Genomic DNA, 27679 nt, shown 5'->3' on the forward strand with positions numbered 1-27679 from the left:
AGGGAAGGAGCTGGAAGAGGTGGTGACCAGGATATTGAGGTTCCAAGAGGATTTCCATTCACACCATGCTATTGTCTTAGTTCTGGCAGCGTGCAAGTCCTCAAGGGTGGGTAGGGGGGTTCTGACGATTTTTACGGCAGTCCTAATTGTCCGTTGCAGTCAGTTTGTCCTTTTTTGTGGCAGCACCAAACCAGACTAATGGATGAACACAGGACTGATTCGATGACTGCCGTGTAGAACTGGCAAGAGTGAAGAAGCTGTTGGAATGTCTCCTTGTTTTGGTTTGCATTGTTCGGTCGCGCCCACCTGAGAGAAGGAGCTGGAAAAGGTGCTGACCAGGATATGGAGGGTCCAAGAGGATTTTTCATACAGTTCTGGCAGCGTGCAAGTCCTCAAGGGTGGGTAGGAGGGTAGCGACAATCTTTTCAGCAGTTTTGATTGGCCGTTGCAGTCGGAGTTTGTCCCTTTTTGTAGCAGCACCAAACCAGACTTTGATGGAAGAACACAGGACTGATTTGATGACTACTGTGTAGATCTGCCTCAACAGCTCATGTGGCAGGCCGTACTTCCTCAGAAGCCGCAGGAAGTACATCGGTTGACACAGGGCAGTTGGACAGCGTGAGGGGCAGCTGTGGCGTAGGATGCCTCTTGAAGTCCACGATCATCTCTACAGTCTTGAGCGTGTTCAGCTCCAGGTTGTGTCGGCCGCACCACAGCTCCAGCCGCTCCATTTCCTGTCGATCCGCAGACTCGTCACAGTCTTTGATGAGGCCGATGACTGTGATGTTGTCTGCAAACCTCAGGAGTTTGACAGCCGGGTGCGTTGAGATGCAGTCGTTCGTGTAGAGAGAGAAGAGCAGAGGAGAGATGACACAACCTTGGGGCGCCCCAGTGCTGGTGGTGCGTGTAGATGAGGTGGTGTCCCCCAGCCTCACCAGCTGTGTCCTGCCCATCAGGAAGCTGTAGATCCACTGGCAGATGGCAGGCGAGACGCTGAGGTGGAGAAGCTTGGAGGAGAGGAGTTTGGGGATGATGGTGTTGAACACTGAGTTTAAGTCCACAAACAGGATCCTCGCGTAGGTCCCCGCACCGTCAAGGTGTTCTCGGATGAAGTGCAGTCCTATTTTGACTGCAACATCCGCAAGACCAGTTTGCTCGGTAGGCAAACTGCAGGGGGTCCAGCAGGAGACTTGTGACGCTCTTGAGGTGGTCTAGAACGAGGCGTTCAAAGGACTTAATGACCCGAGATTCCAGGTTTCTTGGGGACTGGGATGATGGTGGAGCGTTTGAAACAGGATGGTACTTCACACAGATCCAGAGATCTATTGAAGATCTGTGTGAATACTGGAGCGAGGTGGTCCGCACAGGCTTTGAGCCAGGATGGGTACACAAGGTCTGGGCCTGCCGCTTTGCTGATCTTTTGTTGTTTGAAGATGCGTCTCACATCCTGTTCGTGGATGGTCAAGGCAGAAGTCAGAGGTGTGATGGTGGTCGGTGGTGCGGCTCGGTGGGTGTGAAAGTGTCCTTTTCTAATCTGCAGTAGAAGGTGTTCAAGTCGGCTGGTCTTTTATTGTTCTCAGCTTGGGGGGTTGGTCGCTTGTAATTGGTTAGCGAATGTAATGCATGCCAGACTGATTTAGAGTCGTTAGCGATAAACTGTTTTTCTAACTTTACTGCATAGTTTCTCTTTGCAATGTTAATTTCTTTAGTCAGCTGGTTTCTAGTGCCATTATACAGGACCCTATCCCCACTTCGATATGCATCCTCTTTTGCCTGGCGAAGTTGCTTAAGTTCGGCAGTGAACCATGGGTTGTTGTTATTGAACGTGTGAAATGACTTTGTTGGTACACAGACCTCTTCCACATTTTCACTGTTTTCACCGTAGGCTTCGCGCATTTAAGTTCTTGTCTGTATGTTGGCATTAAGTGAATTAAGCAGTGATCAGACAAGCCCGGAGCTGCACGAGGTATGGCACGGAATGTGTTATTTAGCGTAGTATAGCAGTGGTCTAAAATGTTATTTTCCCTGGTAGGACAGTCGAAGTGCTGCTTGTATTTAGGGAGTTGTGGTTGAGTTTAGCGTTGTTAAAGTCCCCAAGAATAATGAGGGGTGCGTCTGGGTGTTTTTTTTCAATTTCGTTCAGTGAGCGTTAGCAGTGCGGCATTCGTGTTAGCTTGAGGAGGAATGTAAACACCGGCGAGAATGAAAAATGCAAACTCACGAGGAGAGTAGAATGGCTTACAGTTAAAAAACTAGCGTCTCTTAATCCGGGCTGCAGTGTGTGCTGAGCTCTGTGACGTAAGTACAGCATTTTTCGTTGATATAGAAGCATATCCCGCTGCCTTTTGTTTTCCCCGATAACACCATGTCTGCACGGAGAAGATGGAAGCCCTGAAGCATTACGGTGCCATCAGGGGCACCCTCACAAAGCCATGTCTCCGTAAAGCACAGGGCGGCCGGTGCAACATCTGAAGTCGTTACTGTTCTTTAATGATGAAGATGAAGCTAGTCTATTTTGTTGGGTAGGGAGCGTAGATTCAGAAGGTGGATTGACGGGAACGCCAATCTGTATCCTCTCTTGCGGAGCTTAACTTGGATACCAGCGCGCTTCCCCTTCCGTCGCCTACGTCTGCATGCGCCATAGACCGTTTCCACTGTTTAATGCATAACACAGGTCAAAATGAGTTTGCAACCTAGTTTTTGAACACCAAAACCGCTTGCAAACGACAGGATTTGAAATTGCTGACAGTGTGACATAGTTTTGGTAATTATATTCATATATTCACATATTATACTTGCCCACTTTGTGGCCGTTACCTGCCCACTCAACTCAGCTGAACAGGGACACAACATTTCCGGGTTTTATCGACCGAGTTTCAGTCGCTGCACAGCCATAAAAATACACTCTATAAAGTATACATTTTTTGTGGTTTTCAACGATACTTAACTATATTTGTAATTTTTAATGTAACTGTGGTTGGTAAAATAGCTAAGCTTGCATTCATTGTTGCCAGCGATTGTCGTCTGGCCACTTCCACTGACAAGAACGGGAGCGAAAGACGCATGCACGCAAACACCCACACACACACACACACGCACACACAGTGCTCAAGCCGCTGGGGAGGACCGAGTGGGTGGAGGCAAGTTCCGAGCCCAGCGAGAGAGCCACGGCCAACTCCCATCCCCCCGCAGCTTGGTGGAGGCATGTTGGTGCAATGCTGCACTTCTATGTCAGTTTCAAATTAACAGTGTGCAGAATGAACATTGGAAGCAGAACATGTAATATGTAAATTTCAACACGTACAAATAAAATGGTGAAAAATTAGTTTGGGGATGTGAAACATATTTTGTAGTTGGAATGGTTTGAATTGGTGAAGAAATATTGAAGCAGAAGGGAATAATTTTTTGCAATGTGGGGAAAAAAGTGGGCATTTTCATGCTAAAAGTGTAGACAATTTTGGGTAAGGTGGGAATTTGGGGAATGTGTAAAATATGAATCCATCAAGAAACGGAGGAGGGAATAATGTAGAATGTCTTAGAGTAGGAAAAATGTGGGTATTTGAATGTGGCAAAATGTGGAATTTGAGTAATCAGGGAATGTGGAAAATATTTTATAGATATGTGCGTGAAAAATGTGGAATTCGGGAATGTGTTTTGAAGATGTTCTGAATGAGCTGAATGTTTTGAATGTGGAATGGGAATTTTGTGGAACTATTTTGTTGAATGTCTCATTGGGAATGAATGGGGAATTTTTGATTGTAAAATGTGGAATTGTGGGAAATGTGAGTAATTTTGGAATGAGAAAAATGCACGCACCCATGGTGTGAATTTTGAAGTTGGAATGGTTGAATCTGATGAAAAATGTGGAAGTAGATACATACATAATAATACAACCCCAATTCCAATGAAGTTGGGACGTTGTGTTAAACATAAAAACAGAATACAATGATTTTCAAATCATGTTCAACCTGTGTAACACAGTGGTAAACATGACCCTGTCCCAGCTGTTTTGGAACATGTTGCAGCCACAAAATGCTAAGTTAATGATTATTTGCTAAAAACAATAAAGTTTATCAGTTTGAACATTAAATATCTTGTCTTTGTGGTGTATTCAATTAAATATAGGTTGAACATGATTTGCAAATCATTGTATTCTGTTTTTATTTGTTTAACGCAACGTCCCAACTTCATTGGAATTGGGGTTGTCCAGCCATCCATCCATCCATTTTCTGAGCCGCTTATCCTCATCAGGGTCGCGGGAGTGCTGGAGCCTATCCCAGCTGTCTTCGGGCAGGAGGCGGGGTACACCCTGAACTGGTTGCCAGCCAATCGCAGGGCACACATAAACAAACAACCATCCGCACTCACATTCACACTTAGGGGCAATTTAGAGACTTCAATTAACCTACTATGCGCGTTTTTGGGATGTGGGAGGAAACCGAAGTGCCCGGAGAAAATCCACGCAGGCACGGGGAGAACATGCAAAATCCACACAGGCGGGGCCGGGGATTGAATCCCGCTCCTCAGAACTGTGAGGCAGACGCTCTAACCAGTCGTCCACCGTGTCGCCGGAATTGGGGTTGTAATAATTAAAATAAAAAATGGGAATAACGTGTGAATGCTTTCACCATTCACACAAATAATAATAATTAGAAGACATTTACATGTATTATCACCTGGATAATGTGGTCACAGAAAGATCCTTTTGGAGAATTGGGAATGTTGCAGCGCCACAAGTTGGATCCCCCTCATCTTTTTTGAGTCTTTTAAGTCTCCTGTAGCAGGAGGATGGAGCTCGGTGCAGACTGGAAGATGTTTCAGCAACAATGCTTTTAGTTGCATGCTTAGATGATGTTGGAGTGGATGAAAAGGGACTCAAACCTGGAAACAAAAAAGGTAAAGTTCAAATAAATGTTTTGCACTGCAATATATTAGGATCTCTCCATCTGATAGCTGAAGAACTAAACAGTATGTTTAAATACAGACATTCATGCTTGAGGTATACAGTATGGAATAATGACATACACTATGGAAAAAGTACTTTTTAATTGCTTATTTGCTCATCAAGAGTTAATGTCAATGCAAATGTGAGCTACCATTTTTAAATTTGCCCCACAGGGACATAACAGATGGGGGGCAGGGTATTTGTGTGAATTTTATTTACTTAGTTTATTTATCCAGGTAGGGCAATTGAGAACAGACTTTCATCTGCAATATGACCTGGCAAATGTCTATGTGTCCACTGCATGCACCACATATACGGAACTGCGCACAAATTGCAAAGTGTAATTCGGCAGATTAGTGATAAAGTGGTGACTCCAAGAGTTAAAATACAGATGCTGTCTATGGGGGCTCACATGCACTTTGCACTTGGTTTATTAGACTTGAGGTTCAGCCAATAAGCGAACGAAGCACCTGCTAAGAGCCCATCAGCCTTACACATTGGGCCATTTGATTTGTTCAGGAATTGTCAACTAGGCTATGTATTTTTGCTATTGCAGATACAGCAGGTGAAAAAAGTATTTAACACGTCACCATTTTTCTCACTAAATATATTTCTGAAGGTGCTATTGACATGACATTTTCACCAGATGTTGGGAACAACCATAATCCATACACACACAGAAAGCAAAACAAATAAGATCAGAAATTAAGTTGTGTGTAAAAATGTGAAATGACACAGGGAAAAAGTATTGAACACATGAAGGGAGGTGGAAAAAGGCATGGAAAGCCAAGACAACACCTAAAATCTATCAATACTCAAACAGCAATGCAGCCCCTTGTCAGTACAAATTAATACCAGCTGGTTCAGTCTTAATTGATGGCCGAAGAATGGGTCTCATTGCCAAGGTGTGAGTCAAGACACATGTCATGATGGGTAAGGGCAAAGAGCTGTCTCAAGACCGTCGCAAAGTAATTGTTGCAAAACATAACGATGGCATTGGTTACAGGCTCATATCTAAGCTTCTGAACGTTCCAGTGAGCACAGTTTTGCCCATAATACGTAAGTGGAAAGGCAATCATACCACCATAAATTTGCCTCGATCAGGTGCTCCTCGCAAGATTTCTGACACAAAGAATATTTAGAACAGTTGTCCAAGAGCCAAGGACCACCTGTGGAGAGCTTCAAAAAGACCTGGAATTAGCAGGTACTGTTGTCACAAGGAAAACAGTGAGTAATGCACTCCGCCGCCATGGCATGTATGCCATTCACCATGCAAGACCCCATTGCTGAAAAAAAAATAGCATGTCAAAGCTTGTTTAAAGTTTGCTGAACAACATTTGGAAAAGCCAGTTCAATAATGGGAGATTATATTCTGGTTCCGAGGGCAAAATTTAACTCTTTGGATACCATAATGCACACCACGTTTGGAGGAGAAATGGCACTGAACGTCACCCTAAAAACACCATACCAACAGTGAAGTTTGGAGGTGGGAACATGATGGTGTGGGGGTGCTTTTCAGCAAATGGTACTGGTAAAGTTCACATTATTGACGGAAGGATGAATGGACAAATGCACCGAGACATTCTTGACAAAAATCTGCTGCCATCTACGAGGATGATGAAAATAAAACAAGGGTGGACATTTCAGCAGGATAATGCTCCAAAACATACTGCCAAGGAAACTCTCAACTGGTTTCAAAGAACAAAAATTAAGCTGCTAGAATGGCCCAACCCATAACCTGACTTGAATCTAATCGAAAATCTATGAAAATAACTGAAACTCAAGGTCCATAAAAGAAGCCGACGGAACCTTCAAGATTTGAAGACTCCTTGTATGGAGGAATGGGCCAAAATCACACCAGAGCAATGCATGTGACTCATTTCTCCATTGAGGAGGAGTCTTGAAGCTGTCATTGCAAACAAAGGCTTTTGAATAAAGTAATAAATAAATACCAGTTGGCGTGTTCAATCCTTTTTCCCTGTGTCATTAAACAAAACTTAAGTTCTGATCTTATTTGTTCTACTTTCCTTATAGCTATGGATTACTTGGGTTCTTCTCAACATCTGGTGAAAGTTTCAGGTCAATTGCACCTTTGGAAGTATATTTAGTGAGATAAATGGTGACATGTTAAATACTTATTTCAGCCGCTGTATGAATGCCGCCAAAGATTTGGGGCTGTGTGAAGAAAACTGATTAATGTTCGACTCTTTTCTGGAGCCCCTGTCAGTCTTGGGCCGTTAACATGATTCAAAATCATAAATCATCAAAAAAATGCAACCGAGATGACTTGATTGCAAAGCTCCACTTAGTGGAGTGGAAGAAATGCATGAAAACAATGTCTGAAAGGGTTTGTAGAAAATGTGCTGCCCCGACCTCAATGTTTTTTTCTTCATGCTTCAGTAATATTCTTCTTTAATATAATCCCTTAACAATGTTTGGACGTTAAGGTTTTCCTTTCAGATGCTGTATCTAAATTCAACCAGTCATGCTAACGGCATGTAATTGCCTGTTATGTTATCCTGAATACCTAAATCCACCTTGTATATCATTCTCATTCAGTCTTGATGGTGGAAAAAAAAAGACTCATTTTGTTGTTAATAGAGATTTTTTTTCTGTCAAAATACATATAGATCAATGGCAGGAAGTGTGTGTGTGTGCGTGTGTGTGTGCGTGAGTGTGAGTGTGTTCACAGAAGAGGAAAGTGAGAAAATGAAATGCAGCAGACAGAAGAATGTTGAAAGAGGTATTGATTTTCCAGGGTTAAGCAGGGCCTGTAATTAACATGTTAATTTGAAAAAGAGGGAGATTGTGTCCTGACCGAGCAGGGATAAAAGGATTGATAATCAGTTCGACAGAATAGGACAGAAGAAGGGGAGTGGGAAATAGACTATAACATAAAAGCAAAAGGGCCTATCCACATTTTCCTAATTACCTAGTAAACAGTGAGAATGTATTACTTTCCAAATACTGTATATCTAAATATTTGTATTAACATTAAAAAGCTTGCCCTTTTGCACACAAAACACTTGAGTGGGTCACAAAAATTTTTTCTTATTGAATAATCTGAGACCACATATCTACTTCACATCCCTCACAAAGCTATTAAACAAAATTAGCAAAGAATGGTGTTCCAGATTATTAAAGGAACTCAGATTTAATGCATAATGGGGTAAAAAAGAAAAGGTTCTCTGTGCTGATGAAAAGCAAGCAATAGTCCAATGTCTTTGCAAGAAATGAAAACAGGGCATTTCCAAGAACCTCATTGCACTGTTTAATTGTGTAATTTGTGATTCAGAAAACAGGTTAGTACAGATCAAGGCGTATTAAGCAAAGTTTATGTGACGCAAAAGCATTTTATTAAAAGACCAGCTTGTCATGTACTGCAGGGCATAATTTCCCGGAAGCTCATCCTAGATCCCTCTCTTCTGGATGACTTCTATACGGCTCACCGGGGGAAGCCTGGCAGGACGCCGGGAGGCGTCCGTTGAGAGGGGGGTACTGTCATGTCACCATTATTGGAGCCTAGAGGGCGCATTGCACTCTCTCTCCCCTGCCCTCTCTCTTTCAGCACTTGTCTCCAATCAGCCCTCGTCACCACCTAGATATAAGCCTGGCTGTTCCCGGAAATCCTTGCCATAGTATTGCAGTTACTTCCAGCGGTACCAGCCACTCTATTCCTCGTTTCCTTTTTGACTCCGGTGTCTCTCAGTGTTTACCCCTGTGTTCCTGATCCACGTCATTCCTGCTGCCAAGCCAGCCACCTGTCCTCACCACTGCCTGCTACCTGTCCGCGCCACTGCCTGCCAACCCACCTTGGACCACCTCCATTACCTTTCCTAAATTATTACCTATTACCTGTCCGCCTGCTCTTGGGTCCAGCTCCTCTCCATACGTAACAGAATACTTTTGCCACAAATGGACCCAGCAACCTCAGAGGCGATTCAACATGCACTCATCCTCCAAGGCGCCCACATAGGGCAACAAGTAAAGACTTTCAAGATATCATGGAATCCCTACACTCCCTCACGCAACAAGTATCCCTGCTTTCCTCGAAGATGCAATCCGACCTTCCTCCTGTAAGTAGCCCGCAGCCTCCGAGCCACCCCGCTTCCCGTACAAAGAACCTCATGTCCTTCCACCCGAGCCCTACTTCGGGGACCTAGGTGCATGTAGCCAGTTTTTACTTAATTGCTCACTCGTTTTCAATCTTCAACAGTACAGTTATCCCACCGAACAATCCAAAGTAGCATATGTCACTAGCCTCCTCCGTGGCAAAGCAGCAAAATGGTCCACTTCCTTATGGCACAACTCCTCCCCGGTACTCTATTCATTCGATTCCTTTTCCGTCGAACTCTGTAAAGTATTCGATCACTCCGTTCAGGGGAAAGAAGCCGCCCATCGTCTCCTTTTTTATTTTTAGTTTTATTCATGAAGATATAATTCACCAACTCCAAATCACTCTCCCAACCACTTCCATCCTCGAAAAAAGTCACAGCCCTGGATGGCCGAGTCATTTCCCTTGTCACCCACCAAACAGTGCCTATCCCGCTACTCATTTCCGGTAATCATCGTGAGACCATTTCCCTCTTAGTTCTTGGTATTCCCTGGCTCCAACTTCACAACCCCGCCGTAGACTGGACTTATTTATCCATCACAGGATGGAGCCCTCATTGCCCTTCCCACTGTCTGCTCTCTGCCATTCAGCTTGTCCTGGGTCGTCCCCGGGGTCTCCTCCTGGTGAGACGTGCCCGGAACACCTCACCAGGGAGGCGCCCTGGAGGCATCCGAAACAGATGCCCCAGCCACCTCATCTGGCTCCTCTCAATGTGGAGGAGCAGGAGCTCTACTCTGACCTCCTCCCAGATGACCAAGCTTCTCACCTTATCTCTAAGGGAGAGCCCGGACACCCTGCGGTGGTAAAACTCATTTCGGTCGCTTGTATCCGGGATCTTGTTCTTTCGGTCATGACCCACAGCTCGTGACCATAGGTGAGGATAGGAACGTAGATCGACCGGTAAATTGAGCGCTTCGCCTTTCGGCTTAGCTCCTTCTTTACCACAACGGACCAATACAAAGTCCGCATCACTGCAGATGCTGCACCGATCTGCCTGTCGATCTCCCGTTCCATTCTTCCCTCACTCGTGAACAAAACCCCAAGATACCTGAACTCCTCCACTTGGGACAGGATCTCATCCCCGACCTGGAGAGGACACACCACCCTTTTCCAACTGAGGACCATGGTCTTAGATTTGGAGGTGCTGATTCTCATCCCAGCCGCTTCACACTCGGCTGTGAACCGCTCCAGTGAGAGTTGGAGATCACGGCTTGATGAAGCCAACTGAACCACAAAAAGCAGAGATGCAATACTGAGGCCACCAAACCAGACCCCCTCTATGCCTCGGCTGCGCCTAGAAATTCTGTCCATAAAAGTTATGAACAGAATCGGTGACAAAGGGCAGCCTTGGCGGAGTCCAACCCTCACCGGAAACGAGTCTGACTTACTACTGGCAATGCGGACCAAACTCTGACACCGGTGGTACAGGTACTGAACAGCCGGAGAGTTCGGTACCCCATACTCCCGAAGCACCCCCCACAGGACTCCCCGAGGGACACGGTCGAACTCCTTCTCCAAGTCCACAAAACACAGACTGGTTGGGCGAACTCCCATGCACCCTTGAAGACCCTGCCGAGGGTGTAGAGCTGGTCCACTGTTCCATGGTCAGGACGAAAACCAGCACCCGTCTGCCAATCCAGAGGCACTGTCCTTGATGTCCACGTGATGTTGGCATGTCAACCAGGACAGCCCCACAACATCCAGAGCCTTTAGGAACTCCGGGCGAATCTCATCCACCCCCGGGGCCTTGCCACCGAAGAGGTTTTTAACCACCTCGGTGACTTCAACCCCAGATATAGGAGAGCCCGTGACCATAAAGCAGAAAGCTACTGACTCAAACCGAAAACAGTGCAGTCAATCAACAGGCTATCATACATATCAACGAGGGGGTTTTAGGAACTCACAACGACCCAGAGATAGAGATCAAGCGCCATTTTTACAGCTGTTGTGTGTGCAATAGAGGAGCAAAACAAAACTGATAAAGAAATTGAAGAGAAGGTAAGAAAACTTATATAAAAGAACTTGATGAAAGGACAGCAACAGTGGCAGAAAAGTTGAACAGAAAAGCAGAGGCAAGTAGGTTTGAGAAATGAAAAGAAAAAGGCAAGCAAAGGAAGGGGACAGGAAGACTGCAAAGAAGAAAAGAAGGTTATGGTAAGTAGGGATAAGAAGTAACTAAAACCAAACGGCCTGCAACGTCGGTTGGTGCCTTTTGGTGATATGCGTTCGGCTGTATGTACTGGGCTAAGTGAGTGGCGTGAATGCTAAATGTCTAAAAGATGTAAAAGTACGGTGTTAAACAAAATAAAGATGGGAGTATAATTCGGTCCAGCCGATTAAGTGGAGAAATTAGGAAAATTGAGGATAAAATAATAAATAAATAAAATAATTGGGGATTGTTTTGATCAGATAGGAAATAGTAACAATGTGTAGGTATAGGAAAAGGAAATGATAGAAGATGAGGATATTTTCGATTTTAGATTCCGGCTCCAAACGATTCTCGATTCAGATTCTTTTAGGGTGCTGGGTCAAAGAAGTTTACACATGAGGATATTTTTCCTCCTATTTAAAGGGCCGTAATGTAAATTTGCTTGGTTTCTAAAAAGGGTCTGGTTGAGACAGGTGCTGTGGTGGGGTAAGTTAACCAATTTCGACATCTTCAGACATGCAAACACCAAAGGCATGAAAAAGATGACAAAAAAAAAAAAAACACTGTAGGGGGGTACGGGGGTATCCCCCGGGCCCCCGCAGAGATTTTTTTTTTTTCATTTTAACAAATTAAATGTAGCCCTCAAAGGCAGTACTCACAAAACCGTTGAACCCTCAGTTCACTGGGGAAAAGAAACCCAAACCGATTGTCATAGGAACGCGCCCTCAAAATGCTTCAGTAGGCACATCGACTGGATCCCGTAGCGTCGAAGCGGCAGCCCGGTGGCGTTGAGCAGGCAGGACCCGTGGCTTTGAAAGAGTAAATCCGTTCGCGTTGAAAACAGTCAAAAATCCGTTCGCGTGGAAAACAGTCAAAAATCCGTTCGCGTGGAAAACAGTCAAAAATCCGTTTGCGTCGAAAAACCAGCTCCAGACCCCCCAAAAAAACTCTCCTTTTTCCCGCCGCATCTCCCGCTCTTCCTCCCCACGACCCACCTCCTTCCCCCAATCCCATTGGACGCACCACCCCTTCAATCAATCATTAAAACAAAAAAAAACCCTGAAATGTTCACAGACCCCTCGGAACGCAGGACACCCCAGTATCCATCCACACAAAGAACCAAACAAACTTTTAACTAGTTTTCACAACAGCAATTCAAACAAATACAGTTCAACACATTTTAGTCAGTACACTACACTCTCCCCCCACAAAAAAAAATGGTCATGCCCTCATGACATGTATAACAACATAACCTTTTATGAACAGGATAAACACTCCCCTCTCAAACCAATCCACTTATAAAAAGTGCTCTTGTACCTCAAAGGTGATGGAGATAAGCCATCTGTCTTATCATCAACCTTAGCTAGAGAGACAGTATGAGTACTAACTGCCACAGAGCTTGGACTCCCTAACAAGTCATAGGTTAGTCGGCTAGGAACCCTTTTCAGTCTTTGAGGCCGTCGTGCCTCGTCTGAACTCTCTGTAACACTGTCTTGTCTTGCAGTTGTTACATCGAATGTCTGTGCTTCAGTGTCCCTTCCAGTATCAACAGTACTTTCAAAAGTCTCATCTTGCACTACGGATCCATCGTCATCTGTTGCCGCAGATGCCTCAACTGTAACCTCATCCATCTCTTGGTTAATTGGAGGGACAACTTGATCCAAATCCATGCTGACAGGTTCTGATTGAACAGTTTCCTGAGCTTCCGGTTGTCTTGACTCACATATGGAGTGATAATCATACCACACACCCATTTCATCCTCTTCTGAGTCAGATGCAGACTCAATCTTTTCAACATGATCAAGCGCTGGTACACCAGAAAGATTACAGTTTTCAGCCCTCTTTGCTTTGAGTCTTTTGCTGGCTCTCCTTTTGCGTTGAAGTGTATCTTCGTTCTTTTCCACATTCAATTTCACTTCCTGTCCAATGGGCAGAATGTGATTTCGGTGCAATACTTTGTTAGAGCCTTGTCCGTTCTCTGGCTTCAACTTGAACACAGGCAAACCAGGGAGTTGACTCTCCACAACGTATGGTGTAGCTTTCCAACGATCAGCTAGCTTGTGTTTTCCTTGCAGTCCAAGATTTCTGATTAACACCCTGTCACCAGAAACTAATGGACAGAAACGAACTCTCTGATCGTAGCGTTGTTTGTTCCCTTCATTTTTTTTTCTAGCCATGCTCTCGGCGAGCTGGTAGGCAGTCTGTAATTCTCGTTTCATGTTTTTGACGTATTTCAGATAGGACTTGGTGGATGTACCATCACTTGAGACTGCAAATGCCACATCTACTGGCAGTCTAGCCTCTCGACCGAACATGAGAAAATATGGCGAGTGGCCTGTTGACTCATTTAGCGTGCAGTTGTATGCATGCACCAGCTGACTGATGTATTTACTCCATTTACTTTTGTCCTGTGCATCAAGAGTACCGAGCATGTTGAGAAGAGTTCTATTGAAACGCTCAGGTTGCGGGTCACCCTGCGGGTGGTAGGGTGTGGTTCTAGACTTCTTTATACCAAGCATACTCAACAGTTCATGAATGAGGCGGCTCTTGAAATCTCTGCCTTGATCCGAGTGTACTCGCTTCGGTAGACCATAGTGGACAAAATATTGTTCCCACAGGACCTTAGCAACTGTTGACGGCTTTTGATCCTTAGTCGCAAAAGCTTGAGCATAACGTGTGTAGTAATCTGTAACTACAAGCACATTACAAATGTTTCTGGAGTCAGGCTCAATTGTCAAGAAATCCATACAGACAAGATCCATCAGCCCCTCACTGGTAAGATGTGACAACTCAGCAGCTCTCTTGGGCAGCGTTTTTCTCTGAATACACCTTGGACAATTTTTACAATACGTCTCAACCTGTGTTTTCATACGAGGCCAGTAAAATCTCTCTCGCACCAACCCATAGGTTTTGTCAAACCCAAGGTGACCTGACTGGTCATGCAAAGACTGAAGAACAGTTTCTCTGAACTTCTGTGGGAGTAAGAGTTGTTGTCGAACTGGTTTGTTGGGAGGCTTACTGATTTGGTACAGTACAGAGTCCTTGACCTTTAACTTTTCCCAGTCTTTTAACAACAATGACACATCCGGATCTTTTCGTTTGTTAGCCCGGTCCGCAAAGTTCTGCACAACAGCACACCACACTTCTCCGATGCATGGGTCTTCCTGCTGAGAATGTGAGATGTCAGCTAAAGACATTTGGGGCAGTGGCTGAGTGCTTACAGATAACACACTACAATAAGCTCTGGGTACAGCATGCTTGGATGAGCCCAGGAGATCCACAGCTCTGCAACGGTGAGGATGAGGTGTTCTAATTGACGACATGTGACAGACAGCTTGGACGCTGGTAGTAGACATGGACACTTCCTCTTCACCAGACACATCGCTGTCAGCATGAGGACGCCGTGACAATGCATCTGCATCAATGTTTTGTTTTCCAGAGCGATATTTCAGGCTGAAATCATACATTGATAGCTCCGCTAACCATCTATGTCCTGTTGCGTCCAACTTAGCAGTGGTTAAGACATATGTTAACGGGTTATTGTCTGTGTGAACCTCAAACTTGACTCCGTAGAGATAATCATGCAGCTTGGTAGTGACAGCCCATTTTAAAGCCAGAAATTCAAGTTTATGGGTGGGATAATTTTTTTCTGACGGAGAGAGGCTCCTACTTACAAATAACCGGGCGCAAACCTTCTCCTTGGTCCTGATAGAGGACACCTCCTAAGCCTTCTCTACTTGCATCAACATGCAGAACATAAGCCAGATTTGGGTTTGCGATTGCTAGGACAGGTGATTCTGTAAGACTGACCTTTAATTTCTCAAAAGCTTTCTCAGTCTTCATTCCACCTTGCCCCAAACGGCTCTGAGGGGTGGTACCACTCTGTTTTTGAGTTCTCTTTCTCTTTGTTGTTCTTTTCCATTTTAGTCTTTCCTCCTGGCCTTCCAGTCACAATGCAGCCCTGCAGTAGCTGGTTGAGCGGATGACAGACTTTGGAAAAATCTTTCACAAACCGTCGGTAGTATCCGCAAAACCCAAGAAAAGAACGGAGAGCAGTGATGTTCTCTGGGCGTGGCCACGACTTCACAGCTTCGATCTTTGAAGGATCAGTAGCAATGCCATTGCTAGAAACGACATGCCCAAGATAGGTTACAGAGGGACAGCAGAACTGACATTTATCCAAAGATAATTTAAGTCCCTCTTCCTTTAATCTGTCAAGCACTTTAAGAAGGCGCTGCTCATGTTCCTCCATTGTTCTCCCGAAAACAATGACATCATCAAGGTACACTAACACTTCCAGCAGATTCATATCACCCACCGTCCTTTCCATGATACGCTGAAACGTGGCTGGTGCTCCGCAGATGCCTTGTGGCATTCTCTCAAATTGATAAAATCCTGCCGGACAGGTAAATGCCGTTTTTTCTTTGTCAGCATCACATAAAGGGATCTGATAGTAGCCACTTCGGAGATCAAGCACGCTGAACCATTTGCTACCACTCAGGCATGTCAGGGCATCCTCCACACGTGGGACTGTATACTGGTCAGGAATTGTTCTCCTATTTAATGTCCTGTAATCCACGCACATACGTATGGTCCCATTTTTCTTGCGGACCACAACGATAGGTGACGCATAGGGGCTTCTAGACTCTGAAATTATTCCAGCTTCTTTCAAATCATTTAAATGTTTTCTCACATCCTCCAAATCCTTTGGAGGTAAGCGTCTAGAGCGTTCTCTGTATGGTTTGTCCTCCGTCACTCGAATGCTGTGTTTTGTGCTCTTTGCACAACCAACGTCAAACTCACTACAGGAGAAAACCTCTTTCCTTTCCATCATTCTCTGACACAGCCTCTCCTTCCACTCAGGAGGCACAGGACAATCTGCAAAGTTGAAAGACGAGGGGGATAGTTAAGATGTGGACGGCTTAGAGGACTTCTTTTCAGGGACTGCATTTATTACATCCACCCTGTGCAAATGAGCAATTTGCATACCACGTTTCAATGTCACAGAATGATTTGATACATTTCCCAAAGTTACTGTGATACGACGACAATGAACAGCGCTTGCTTTATCAACAACAGGCATCACTAACAGTTCTTCAGGGAAGTAACCCTCCTCTGGGCGTTCTACAAGAACAGCCTGCCCAGAAACCCCCCCCACAAATTTTGGCACGCCAACCTCTTTTGCAACGCCACCAGGAGACAGCACTAAGGGCTTCTCTCGAGTGAACCAGACTGTTCCTCTTTTTAGGTCAGCTGTGTCATCTGGGGTGCTCCGAAACTTCTCATAAGCCTCTTTTATTGCGGGGTGAACAGACATGTTATGTAAGAAATTATCTCCGTTTTGTGTCTTGCAGGAATGAAATAAGCTCCGAACTATGGAAGTGTTTGTGCCAACCACAATAGAAATCTCACCTTTCATGGCTGGGTCTGGACACACAAGCACAAGTGTTTCTATGGTCTTAGCTACACCCACTACATCTCCAGCAAACTCAAGTGTCAAACACATATAACCATCATATGGATATCGGTCTACACTGAGGCCCCAAATCTCCAATCACTCAATCGGGGTCAAGGGCAGGTGTTTCAGATACTTGTCATAAAAGGAGCGGTACAGCAGGGTAACTTGAGACCCACTATCAAGCAAAGCTTTGGCGTAGATGCCCTCAACTTGTACAGGAACAACAGAACTAGGTCCAATTAAACCCTCTGGCAAATCAGCCTTGCTTTCTTTTAGCCTATCACACTTTGTGGAACGTGTTCTCTCCAGAGCATCAGGCCGTTCCTTTACTGAGCTCCTGGAAAGTTTCCCATCAGCTGTTTTGCTTTCAGGAGACGCTTATTTACTTTTCGGAGATTCTCTGGGTTTTCACACTCTCGCTGAAAATGACCATCTTCACCACATTTGTAGAAAAAAACATCTGCACCATATTGAAATCTGGGAATTCTCTCTTTCCCACTTGCATATTTTACAGCAGCTTTTTGAGTGTGGTTCTGGATTGCATGCTGTGGTGGACTTTCTGATGTGGCGACAGAGACAGATAGCAGACGTGCAATATCACTTTTAAGCCCCTGAATTTCCTTCTTCAGACTCTCTATGGCATGGTCGGTCTCCACTCCAACAGCTACTGATGGTGCAGACTCTGGTTGTTTTGACACCACTGACGCCGTAGCACAACCTGCACACTTAACCGCAGATGAAGAAACAACATTCTTCACTGTTTCTCTTTCAAGAACCATCCCCTCTTCTTCTCTTACCTCACGAAGGAGCTCTGTGAAGCTTGGAGCGGGCTTTAGCTTGTAAGTCATCCTTATACGAAGTGCAGCAAAATCATGAGTGAGAGCACCTCTAGCAATTTGCTCGATGCGTGTCCTGTTCATGTCAGTGACGTCGATCCCACCTTTCCGATGAACAGCGTGCAGCAGTTTGTCTAACCTGAGTAAGTATCCTGACAACTTCTCAGTTTCTTGCTGGAATGTGTTACAGAACTTTACCATGATATCTGCTGCACTATCTGTGGTCCCAAAAGCTGTTTCTAGGGCCTTAAGATACTCATTGGCAGTGGCACTGCGGTTAGTGGCTCTTAAACCCCGGACAATATCTGCTGCAGGCCCTTTGAGACTTTCAGCGATTCTCTGTTTCTCGACAACATCAGAACATTGCCACTCATCCAGCAGGTGGGTGGTCTGTTCCGCCCAAGAGTCATACTCCTCTTCTCCAGGTAGCGTTGGCTTTATGCCCGAGAAGAAGCGAAGTTTACGATAGCATTGTCCGTCCATAGGCGGGGCTTGACATTTTTCCACAAGCAAAGAGATGGCATTGACAAGCTCTGTGTTCAAGTCAGGAACAGCGGGTGGGGCAGGCGTGGTCTTAAGCAAACCTGTCACATCATCTAAAGTCTTTCCTTCACTGGCTAAGAATGATACTAGCTTGGATTGGAAACCTCTTTTGTCACTAGTCACATGGAAAGTCTGAAAATCAGGGACACTTACTACCCACAAGTCTGACGGGTCCCCAGCAACCAACTGTTCAGGTAAGTCAGTTTTAGTCATGTCATCTGTGGTCTCAACTAATACGGACTGATTGTTGTTTGTGCGTGTTAGACACCGTCCTCTGATTTTAGTGCGACCAGAAATTTTAACTTCATCAAGTACCTTATAAATGTTCTCATCAGTAACATCAAGAGAAACCCCACTAAGCACAATCGAATTCTTAACATCAATACCTTTGTCGTCACACCATTTGATTATTTGTTCGGACTCCATGTTTTGTTTTGAGTTTTTTTTTTTTTCTTTACTCACAAATACACTAGTGAACAATCCCGGACGAGCCCCCACATGTAGCCCTCAAAGGCAGTACTCACAAAACCGTTGAACCCTCAGTTCACTGGGGAAAAGAAACCCAAACCGATTGTCGTAGGAACGCGCCCTCAAAACGCTTCAGTAGGCACAGCGACTGGATCCCGTAGCGTCGAAGCGGCAGCCCGGTGGCGTTGAGCAGGCAGGATCGTGGCTTTGAAAGAGTAAATCCGTTCGCGTTGAAAACAGTCAAAAATCCGTTCGCGTGGAAAACAGTCAAAAATCCGTTCGCGTCGAAAAACCAGGTCCAGACCCCCCAAAAAAACTCTCCTTTTTCCCGCCGCATCTCCCGCTCTTCCTCCCCACGACCCACCTCCTTCCCCCAATCCCATTGGACGCACCACCCCTTCAATCAATCATTAAAACAAAAAAAACCCTGAAATGTTCACAGACCCCTCGGAACGCAGGACACCCCAGTATCCATCCACACAAAGAATCAAACAAACTTTTAACTAGTTTTCACAACGGCAATTCAAACAAATACAGTTCAACACATTTTAGTCAGTACACTACATAAACAATCTTGAAGACTCTGAAGTGTGTAATAAGGCAAAAAGAAAAAAAAATTCTTCATGCAGAAAAACTTTACACCGCTCAAGTACATGATGTACAAATTTAAGATTAAAATTAAATTTGCCTCATTTCTTTGCTTTTTTGTTCTCGCCTCCAGCTTGAGCCAGGTCCATCTCCACCTGCACCTGATGCCTGCTTCAAGCGGTGTCACATAAATAGCATCCTCCTCTTTAAGCACTGTCATTCTGGAAAAGAACTGACTAAAATCATTGTCTGTTTCACTTCATTTGTCACTATTACCAACTTCAAAGGCTAATCCCAAATGTATCCTCCAGGAAAATATTAAGTACAATATTTTTCCGTTTTTATTGGCCATTTCTGAATTAAAAATTAGTTAATTTTGTGTTGACATAATCCCTAACATTGCGCCGTCGCTTTAACGCCATTAAACATTAACAGCCGTAAACTAATGAATTAGATAATTGCCGGCGCGTTTCCCAATTAATAAAAAATGTACTAGCGGATGAACTCTTACGTGTGCGTCGCGGTTCCGCTGGGACCACAACCAGGGCCACAACCCGCAGCACTTCAACGCGAAAATACAAAAGACCAGGGGCCTCATGTACATAGACTTGTGTGGATTTCCTCCTAAAACATGGCGTACGCTCAAATCCAGAAAATGCCGTACGCACAAAAATATTCAGATGTATGAAACTCTGCGTACTCATGAATCCAAGCACATTTCCTTCGTACATTCCAATCAATGTAGAAATGAGCGCACATGCTGGAGTAGCCGACTCCTCCCTGTCCACGCCTACATTTGAATATGCAAATCATATGTAAATGAACCCTGCATCTGAGATGCCCATCTCTGCATGATCAGAAAAAAAGGAAAATGAGCAAGGTAATGAAGAAAAAAAAAAGATTCTGAATGTGAAGTTGCTCAATGAAGTGGAGGCACGCAAGAAAATCCTCTTTGGCACGCTGTCCTACAGGGTTAACAACACGCGAAAGAGGAGTGAATGAGATGGCTCGTGTGCAGCTGTCAATGCTGTGGAGACAGAATAGCGCGCACACGCTGAACTAAAAAAGAAGTGGTCAGACATTAAGGTGGATGTGAATCTATCAACAGACAAAATGAATGTGAACCTTGTTTGGAAGTTCTTCAGTATCTGAGGGTTTCCATGTGCCACATCTGCTACAGCTGTCCATTGAATAGGATAGAGTGAGCTGTGTTACCACAAAGTAGACCATGACTTGAGAATATCTTTGGACACAGTGGCAGATGTATTTTCTGGTTTTACCTCATACTTCAAATATAGAGACAAGAACATTAGGGTCAAGAAGGACTGCAGTGCTCATATTCATGCAGTCACATATTTCCCAAACTGGAAGTATGGCTGCATCTTGTTCTGTCCTGTATTTGTTTATTTGGGCTTTCCAAAACCATTGCCCTGACCTGTTGGTATCTGTAGCTTTTGTCCAAGTTAAGGGCTCATGGCCTTCTGACATAGACAACAATTAGCTCCATAAACAAACAAAATAACAAAAACAGCAAAAAAAAGAATTATAGACCTATTCTCCTTTTGCAGCATACTTGGAACAAGAGTTTAGAGAGGAAAAAAAGGATGACAGCACATGAGATGATGTCATCTGTCATCTTTTCATTTATGTTTAGCAGTGCTACCAACTTGCAGTAGCTTCATCTGATATAATGAAACGTTTTATTATACAGCATATCCAATATTGGTGTCAGGGAGGCGATATTCTTGCCTGTTTGTCTGTTTGCCAGCTGGATCGCTTATAATTTGAAGGACCTAGTTAATGGTGAGAACATTTGTACTTATTCCATAGTTCTGGATTTTAAAATGATATCTGCAGAAACAAACTCTCCCAAAATTGAATCAGTAGTAATTTTAGGCTTGTTTTCTGATGAAATATTTTATTTTCAGCCAGATTTTGGCCCGCCAACAGTTTGGACACATCAGCCTGTCACGGCCTGTATATGGCAGAAGGCGAGGACATTTCCTGATTGAACTTCTATGTATTCTGCGGTGTAATTGTTGCCTATATTCAAAGTGTGGATGTATTTTTTTTCTATACAACAATGAGTGAAAAGTGATTGTGAAACATGTTGGAAGGTTTGTTGTCCAAAAAAAAATTCCCTTGAAATGCCTCCTTGAGGAATGAAGATATAGACATGTCATGCAACATGACATGTTACGTCGTTTTATGTCCCAAAAGTGCAGCTGATCTTCACCAACATTTAGGAGTACATCCCTATTTATGCCCAAGTATACCTCTTCAAATATCAGAACAATCAGACCTGTATTGATGATTTTATTGCAGTGTTTCCACATCAGCAAGGTAGCGCATCCCTTATCAGGAAGTGCTTTGAAGATTAATTTCTGCATTTATACACAGCTTTCATCCGCTCAATTTTGTATTCATTACACCACAAATGCCTCTAAGATGTCACAATAGAGTTCCTATAGATCAAAATGCGTTAATGTAGGTGACTGTGTGATAGACGCGGACTTTGACTGCAGGCTGTTATAATGTCAGATGACCCATGACAAGAGTCTCTCCGGCCAAAAAAGGTTACGTCATTTAATGTCCCAAAGCTCTGACCGAAATTCTGCAAACTTAACTAGTGCATTACCACCACCCATTGATCTGTAATAATGGCTGTATCATTCAGCTATACTAATAGTAACACATGACGCATGAAGCATAGTCAATCTGCATATAGACACATGGTTTAACACACACCCTATATATACAGTGTGTATGCACAGTCAAAAACTACAACAAAACATCTGAAATTTACTGCACGGTGTTTTCTAAAGTTATAAGTGAGCTGAAATATCCACCTTTGGTCAGACAGTGCCAGACTAATACTACAATTCATGAAAGCTGTTGTTTTTGTTCGTCTAAATGTAAACAAGAGTAACGCGCCGTTGCCTTCATGGTAACGACAACCTTCCCAAAATGGTGGCCACATAGACACGACAATCAGCCGGGCTGGCTTATCTAGTGTTTATACCTAAGCCCGGGAAGCCCAATAGAAGATGTTGTGTGAGGTCATGTGACTTTCTTGTGTCGTTTGTTTGGTGAACTAGACTCAACCGTCACTAGCACTTAAACTGAATTGGCGCAAACAGTGCCCGTTTGCGAAAGTCAAAGTCGTAGTATCGTTTCCAAAATAGTTGATAAATAAGCAATAATTGATCAATAAAAGTAGCAAGCGACATTTAGATCATGGTAACGGAGTAAAAGTACCGTTACTTTACTTTACTACTACTACAGAGGACTTCAGGAGTACTTTCCACCTTGATGTGTCTGAAAACAAAGGTATGGTGAGTGCTGTGCTGTACCAGCACAGTCCTCAAGGGAGGAAGATCTTTTGTTTCAACTCTGGATCTTTAGACCCTGCTGAAAAAGGCCAAACACATTCACAAGAGGAATGTCAGCAATTGCGAAAGCCCTGACTGGCACATCTCACATAGCAACACGGTGCGACATAGACATACATACCAACCATGTGGTAACATCATTCCTGAACGGTAAAAGATACACATTCTCACCCAAAACTAGGGTTGGGTATTGTTTGAATTTGAACCATTCCGTTTCCGATTCCTTATTTCGGTTCCGGTTCCAAACGATTCTCGATTCCGATTCTTTTAGGGTGCCGGGTCAAAAAGGTTTGCATGGTTTAAATAAAGGGTGTCTAAATTATGAACATCCATTTTCTTAGCAGCCCACAGCATAAACTAAAATGAACATTTGACTCGACGTTCTTTATAACCAGTATCAATATCAAATCTATGAACTAAAAGGCAATGTGTGTGGACCTAACCCAATTGACTTAATATTCATTGACTAATGTTTCAGCATTAAATAATTAAATAATTTTACCATGGTTTAGATGGGAAGAGAAATGGAGTAGGGGTTATTAAAAGGAAGAGTTAGCTAAGAATGTCTTGGAAGTGAAAAGAGTATCAGATCGAGTGAAATTGAGGGTGTTATGTATAATGTGATAAGCGGCTATGCCCCACAGGTACGATGTGACCTAGAGGTGAAAGAGAAATTCGAGAAGGAGTTCTGAGCATCCCAGACAGAGAGACAGTCATGATTGGTGAAGGAAACGGGTGATGAAGAAGTGTTGGGTAAGTACGGCATCCAGGAAAGGAACTTGGAGGGACAGATGGTGGTAGACTTTGCAAAAAGGATGGAAATGGCTGTAGTGAACACTTTTTTCCAGAAGAGGCAAGAACATCGGGTGACCTATGTTGTGGATAATGGGATGACTTACTTCTCTCATCCTGTTTACAATTTGTGCTTTGTCTTTTGTCTTTGTTTCTCTCTCCCCTCTAGAAACTTTGTTCTGTTCGACTGATCGACTCTCATTCTCAATAAACTTTAATTATAATACTAAGAAACTGCAGTGGAAGCTTAGAAACTCCACCGTGACACAGTAAAACTGTTCTGACATAAAAGGGATACATATCTTCCATTCTGCTTGACCTAACAGCCGAACAGGACCAAAAAAAAAAAAAAAAAAAAAAAAAGGACCATAGGGTGACCTACAAGAGCGGAGGTAGAAACACGCAGGTGGATTACATCTTGTGCAGACGATGTAATCTGAAGGAGGTTATCAACTGTAAGGTAGTGGTAGCAGAAAGTGTGCCTAGATAGCATAGGATGGTGGCGTGTAAGTTGACTCTGGTGGGGGGGAGGAAGATTAAGAAGACAAAGGCAGAGCAGAGAACCATGTGGTCGAAGGTGAGAAAGGAAGAGTGTTGTGTGGTGGAAGAGGTGACACAGGCTCTCGGTGGACAGGAGGAGCTCCCAGAAGACTGGACCAATCCAGCCAACGTGATCAGAGAGACAGGCTGGAGAGTACTTGGTGTATCTTCTGTCAGGAAAGGGGAGAAGGAGACTTGGTTGTGGAACCTCACAGTACAGGAAATCATACAAGGAAAGAGGTTAGCTAAGAAGAAGTGGGACAATGAGAGGACCGAGGAGAGGCGAAAGGAATACATTGAGATGTGACGTAGGGCAAAGGTAGAGGTGCAAACGAGGGATATGATGGCATGTATGCCGGGTTGGACACTAAAGAAGGATAAAAGGATCTATACAGGTGGGCCAGACACACAGGCAAATCATTGTATTCTGTTTTTATTTATGTTTAACACAACGTCCAAACTTCAATGGAATTGGAGTTGTATGTGGGCAGCAGAACAGTGGTGAGGTGTGCTGTAGGTGTGACAGAGGAATTTAAGGTGGAGGTGTGACTGCATCAGGGTTCAGCCCTGAGCCACTTCCTGTTTGCAGTGGTGATGGATAGGCTGACAGATTAAGTTAGACTGGAATCCCCGTGGACCATGATGTTTGCAGTGAAAGCAGGGACCAGGTGGAAGAACAGCTAGAAATATGGAGGCATGCATTGGAAAGGAGAGGAGTGAAGATTAGCCGAAGTAAAACCAAATATATGTGCATGAATTAGAGGGGTGGAGGGGGGAGAGTGAGGCTACAGGGAGAAGAGATAACAAGGGTGGAGAACTTTAGATACTTGGCGTCAACAGTCCAGAGCAATGGTGAGTGTGGTAAGGAAGTGAAGAAATGGGTCCAAGCAGGTTGGAACGGGTGGAGGAAGGTGTCAGGTGTGTTATGTGACAAAAGAGTCTCTGCTAGGATGAAGGGCAAAGTTTATAAGACAGTAGTGAAACCAGCTATGATGTACGGATTAGAGACTGACACTGAAGAGACAACAGGAAGCAGAGCTGGAGGTGGTGGAAATGAACATGTTGAGGTTCGCTCTAGGATTGACCAGGTTGGATAAAATTAGAAATGAGCTCATCAGAGGGACAGCCAAGGTTAGATGTTTTGGAGCACAAAGTTAGAGAGAGCAGACTTCGATGGTTTGGACACGTCCAGAGGAGAGACCGTGAGTATATTGGCAGAAGGGTGATGAGGAAGGAGTTGCCAGGAGAAGAGAGCTAGAGGAAGACCAAAGAGAAAGTTGATGGATGTCGTGAGGGAAGACATGAGGGCAGTTGGTGTGAGAGAGGAGGATGCAGGAGATAGGTTTACATGGAAAACGATGACACGCTGTGGCAACCCCTAACGGGACAAGCTGAAAGGGAAAAGAATAATAATTAATGTTTCAGCTAAAAGTTAAATATAGCATTGTTAAAATAGTTATTTGGGACTGTTTCATTCTTCAAATGTTTTATATGTGCAAATTTTAACTTGACTTTTGTTTTAAAGCTTGTAGCCTTTTATTTTGAAGGGTACGCACTGGAACTCAGCATTTTGGCACAAAAAGTAACTTAAACATGGCATATATATATATATATATATATATATATATATATATAATTATTTTTTTAATGGATGGAACCAAATGCTATAAAACGCTGATTCCTTCCCTACCCACCGATGAGGCACAAGGTTAGTGTTTGTGATACTGTGAGACAATGTTTATGTGAATTGTGACCCAATTCATTGTGATGTAAAGTTGCTACGGTGAAGTTTTAGCCCAATGTTCAGTTGTTTTTTGTTTTTAGTCATCGGCGCTTATGTTGGTTTGAAGACTAAAATAAACACTTAAAAACCATCAGTGCAAAAGTCAAGCAAGCGTTTACCTTGTTTGCTATCTCAATGTTTGCATAGACGCATTTCACTCACCCAGTGGAGTGAGAGTTGACTTCACTGAAGCTCCGCGCGGTTTAGGCTGAGGCTCGGAGCGCGTCAGACGCTAGACATCGTGAAAGCCTCCTTTGTACAATATATTATTATTCCCAGTGTTGCACTGAGGCGATTGGTCATTCATTTTAACAAAGTTAAAATACACTTTTCTCGCCGACATTGAGCACAAGCACGTCATCGTGCGCGTTCTTCGTTGGTTTACACCGCTTCTTCGTTGTTTTTCGCCACTTCTTCTTCGCAGGTGGAAGACTAGGCATTGAAACTGGGAACCGACATTTTTTTTTCCGGGAGAACCGGAACGTTAGTCCCGCTTCCAATCTTAAAATAATCTTAAACTCACTGAGATGTTAAGACAAGCTAACCTACATTTCCCAACCAATACACAAGCTAACTTACCAGGCTTACTAGGAAACGATGATGACACAGTACACAATTGTGAGGCAGCCATGGAAGATGAATTGGCATAATCAGAATACAAAGCACACCACAAGAAAACCCAGACATGACAGTTTATAGACGGCCACACTCACTTCGACTGAGACGCGGGACATGTAGTCGTGTTATATGCATTCAGGACACCAAACATAGGAGAAGAGAATGTATTTTCAATCCTAGAAGCAGAAAAACTACCACCACCACACTCGGCAGAACTCCATGAGTTCCATCGGGCATGTCAACTAGTGGAAGGTAAGACTGTAAACATATCCACAGACTCGGCCGATGTCTGCAGGGCACTGCTTGTAGACATGGGTGCATGGCAAAGAACTGACTTCCTGACGACCACAGGCACACTAGTGAAATACCACAAATTGCTACTGGAACTGGCAGAATCAGTAAAATTACCTAAAGCAGTCTTGCTCATCAAAGTAGCAGGCCACTCCAAAGCGTATACAGTTGAAGAACATGGTAATGTCAGTGCCGACTTAGAAGCCAAGCAGGCTCATGACTATCAAACCACACCTAGGCCACAACTGCTGTGTAAAATAGTAGACAATTCGCAAACACAAAGAGGATCAGCAGAAATAAAAGAACTCCAAGAGGCAGCTGTCTCAACCAAAAAACAACAATGAAAAGAGAAAGGAGCAACCAAATCAGAGATCGAGGGAATTTGTAGATCGCAGGAAGGGACAAAAGTAGCTCCTGGTGGCTTACTCCAAATTTTGCATTTCGAAAAGAACTGTGTCCGTACCATTGATCTGTCAACTTGCAGTTTTTCATATAGGTTTCCAAATAGGGTACATAGAGCTCACACATACATCATCTTTGTGTTTCTGTATCATGTCTGTTAAGGCCACCTCAACAGGGGGAGTTGATAGAAATTACTGGCTGCACGCTTACACAGGACTGCATACACGTTTTGTTTGATACATCCCTTTACAGATACACACCCAGCTCTTCTCACAAACATTGTTGCATTACACTTAGTCGCGCAGATACAAGATCTGCACAAAATATCAACAGAGGGTACGTTGGGAAGTTCACTCCAGGTGTGCTCTCTGTGCCCTGGAACGTTCGGAAACTCAGGCCATTGTTGGAGTGTGCCGTTCAGTACAGGCAGAACTGATGCATTCAATATGGTGGACATACTGAAGTATCCCTGCCAATGGCCAACACATTCATTACAAAATGTATAGAAAATAGAGCGCGCTCTGTCTTTGAGTAATGCAATCTCGGTGCAGAGTGAGTGCGTCGGACGGAATTTTCGAACGTACAGACAACGCAGCCAAGCTAGGATTGGTCCGAGACTGCATTATGTCACAACAGGAAGCAGTCTTCCGACTATGAGAGACTATGATGGAAAAACGTCCGGGGTCTTTTACGCTCGGAGCTAATCGCGCTGAGGAAGCGCTGAACTTTCACCAACCTTATTGTTTGACTGTATTTTCAA

At 44.0% G+C, this 27679-nt stretch overlaps 1 protein-coding gene across 17 annotated transcripts in view; it reads right to left on the reverse strand.

Moving 5' to 3' along the window:
* uvssa (UV-stimulated scaffold protein A) overlaps window positions 1-27679 on the reverse strand; it is a 144020-nt gene that overhangs the window by 32326 nt on the left and 84015 nt on the right. For all 17 annotated transcript variants that reach the window (XR_009790353.1, XR_009790354.1, XR_009790356.1 and 14 more), the window contains one exon: window positions 4677-4881. Coding sequence is in view for 11 of the 17 variants with exons in the window: in XM_061786602.1 (XP_061642586.1) it covers window positions 4677-4881 (205 nt within the window). In the remaining 6 variants the exon portion in view is untranslated. The remainder of the gene's footprint in view (window positions 1-4676; window positions 4882-27679) is intronic.

The sequence above is a fragment of the Phyllopteryx taeniolatus genome, chromosome 10 (genome assembly GCF_024500385.1).
Source record: "Phyllopteryx taeniolatus isolate TA_2022b chromosome 10, UOR_Ptae_1.2, whole genome shotgun sequence".
Classification (NCBI taxonomy): Eukaryota; Metazoa; Chordata; class Actinopteri; order Syngnathiformes; family Syngnathidae; genus Phyllopteryx; species Phyllopteryx taeniolatus.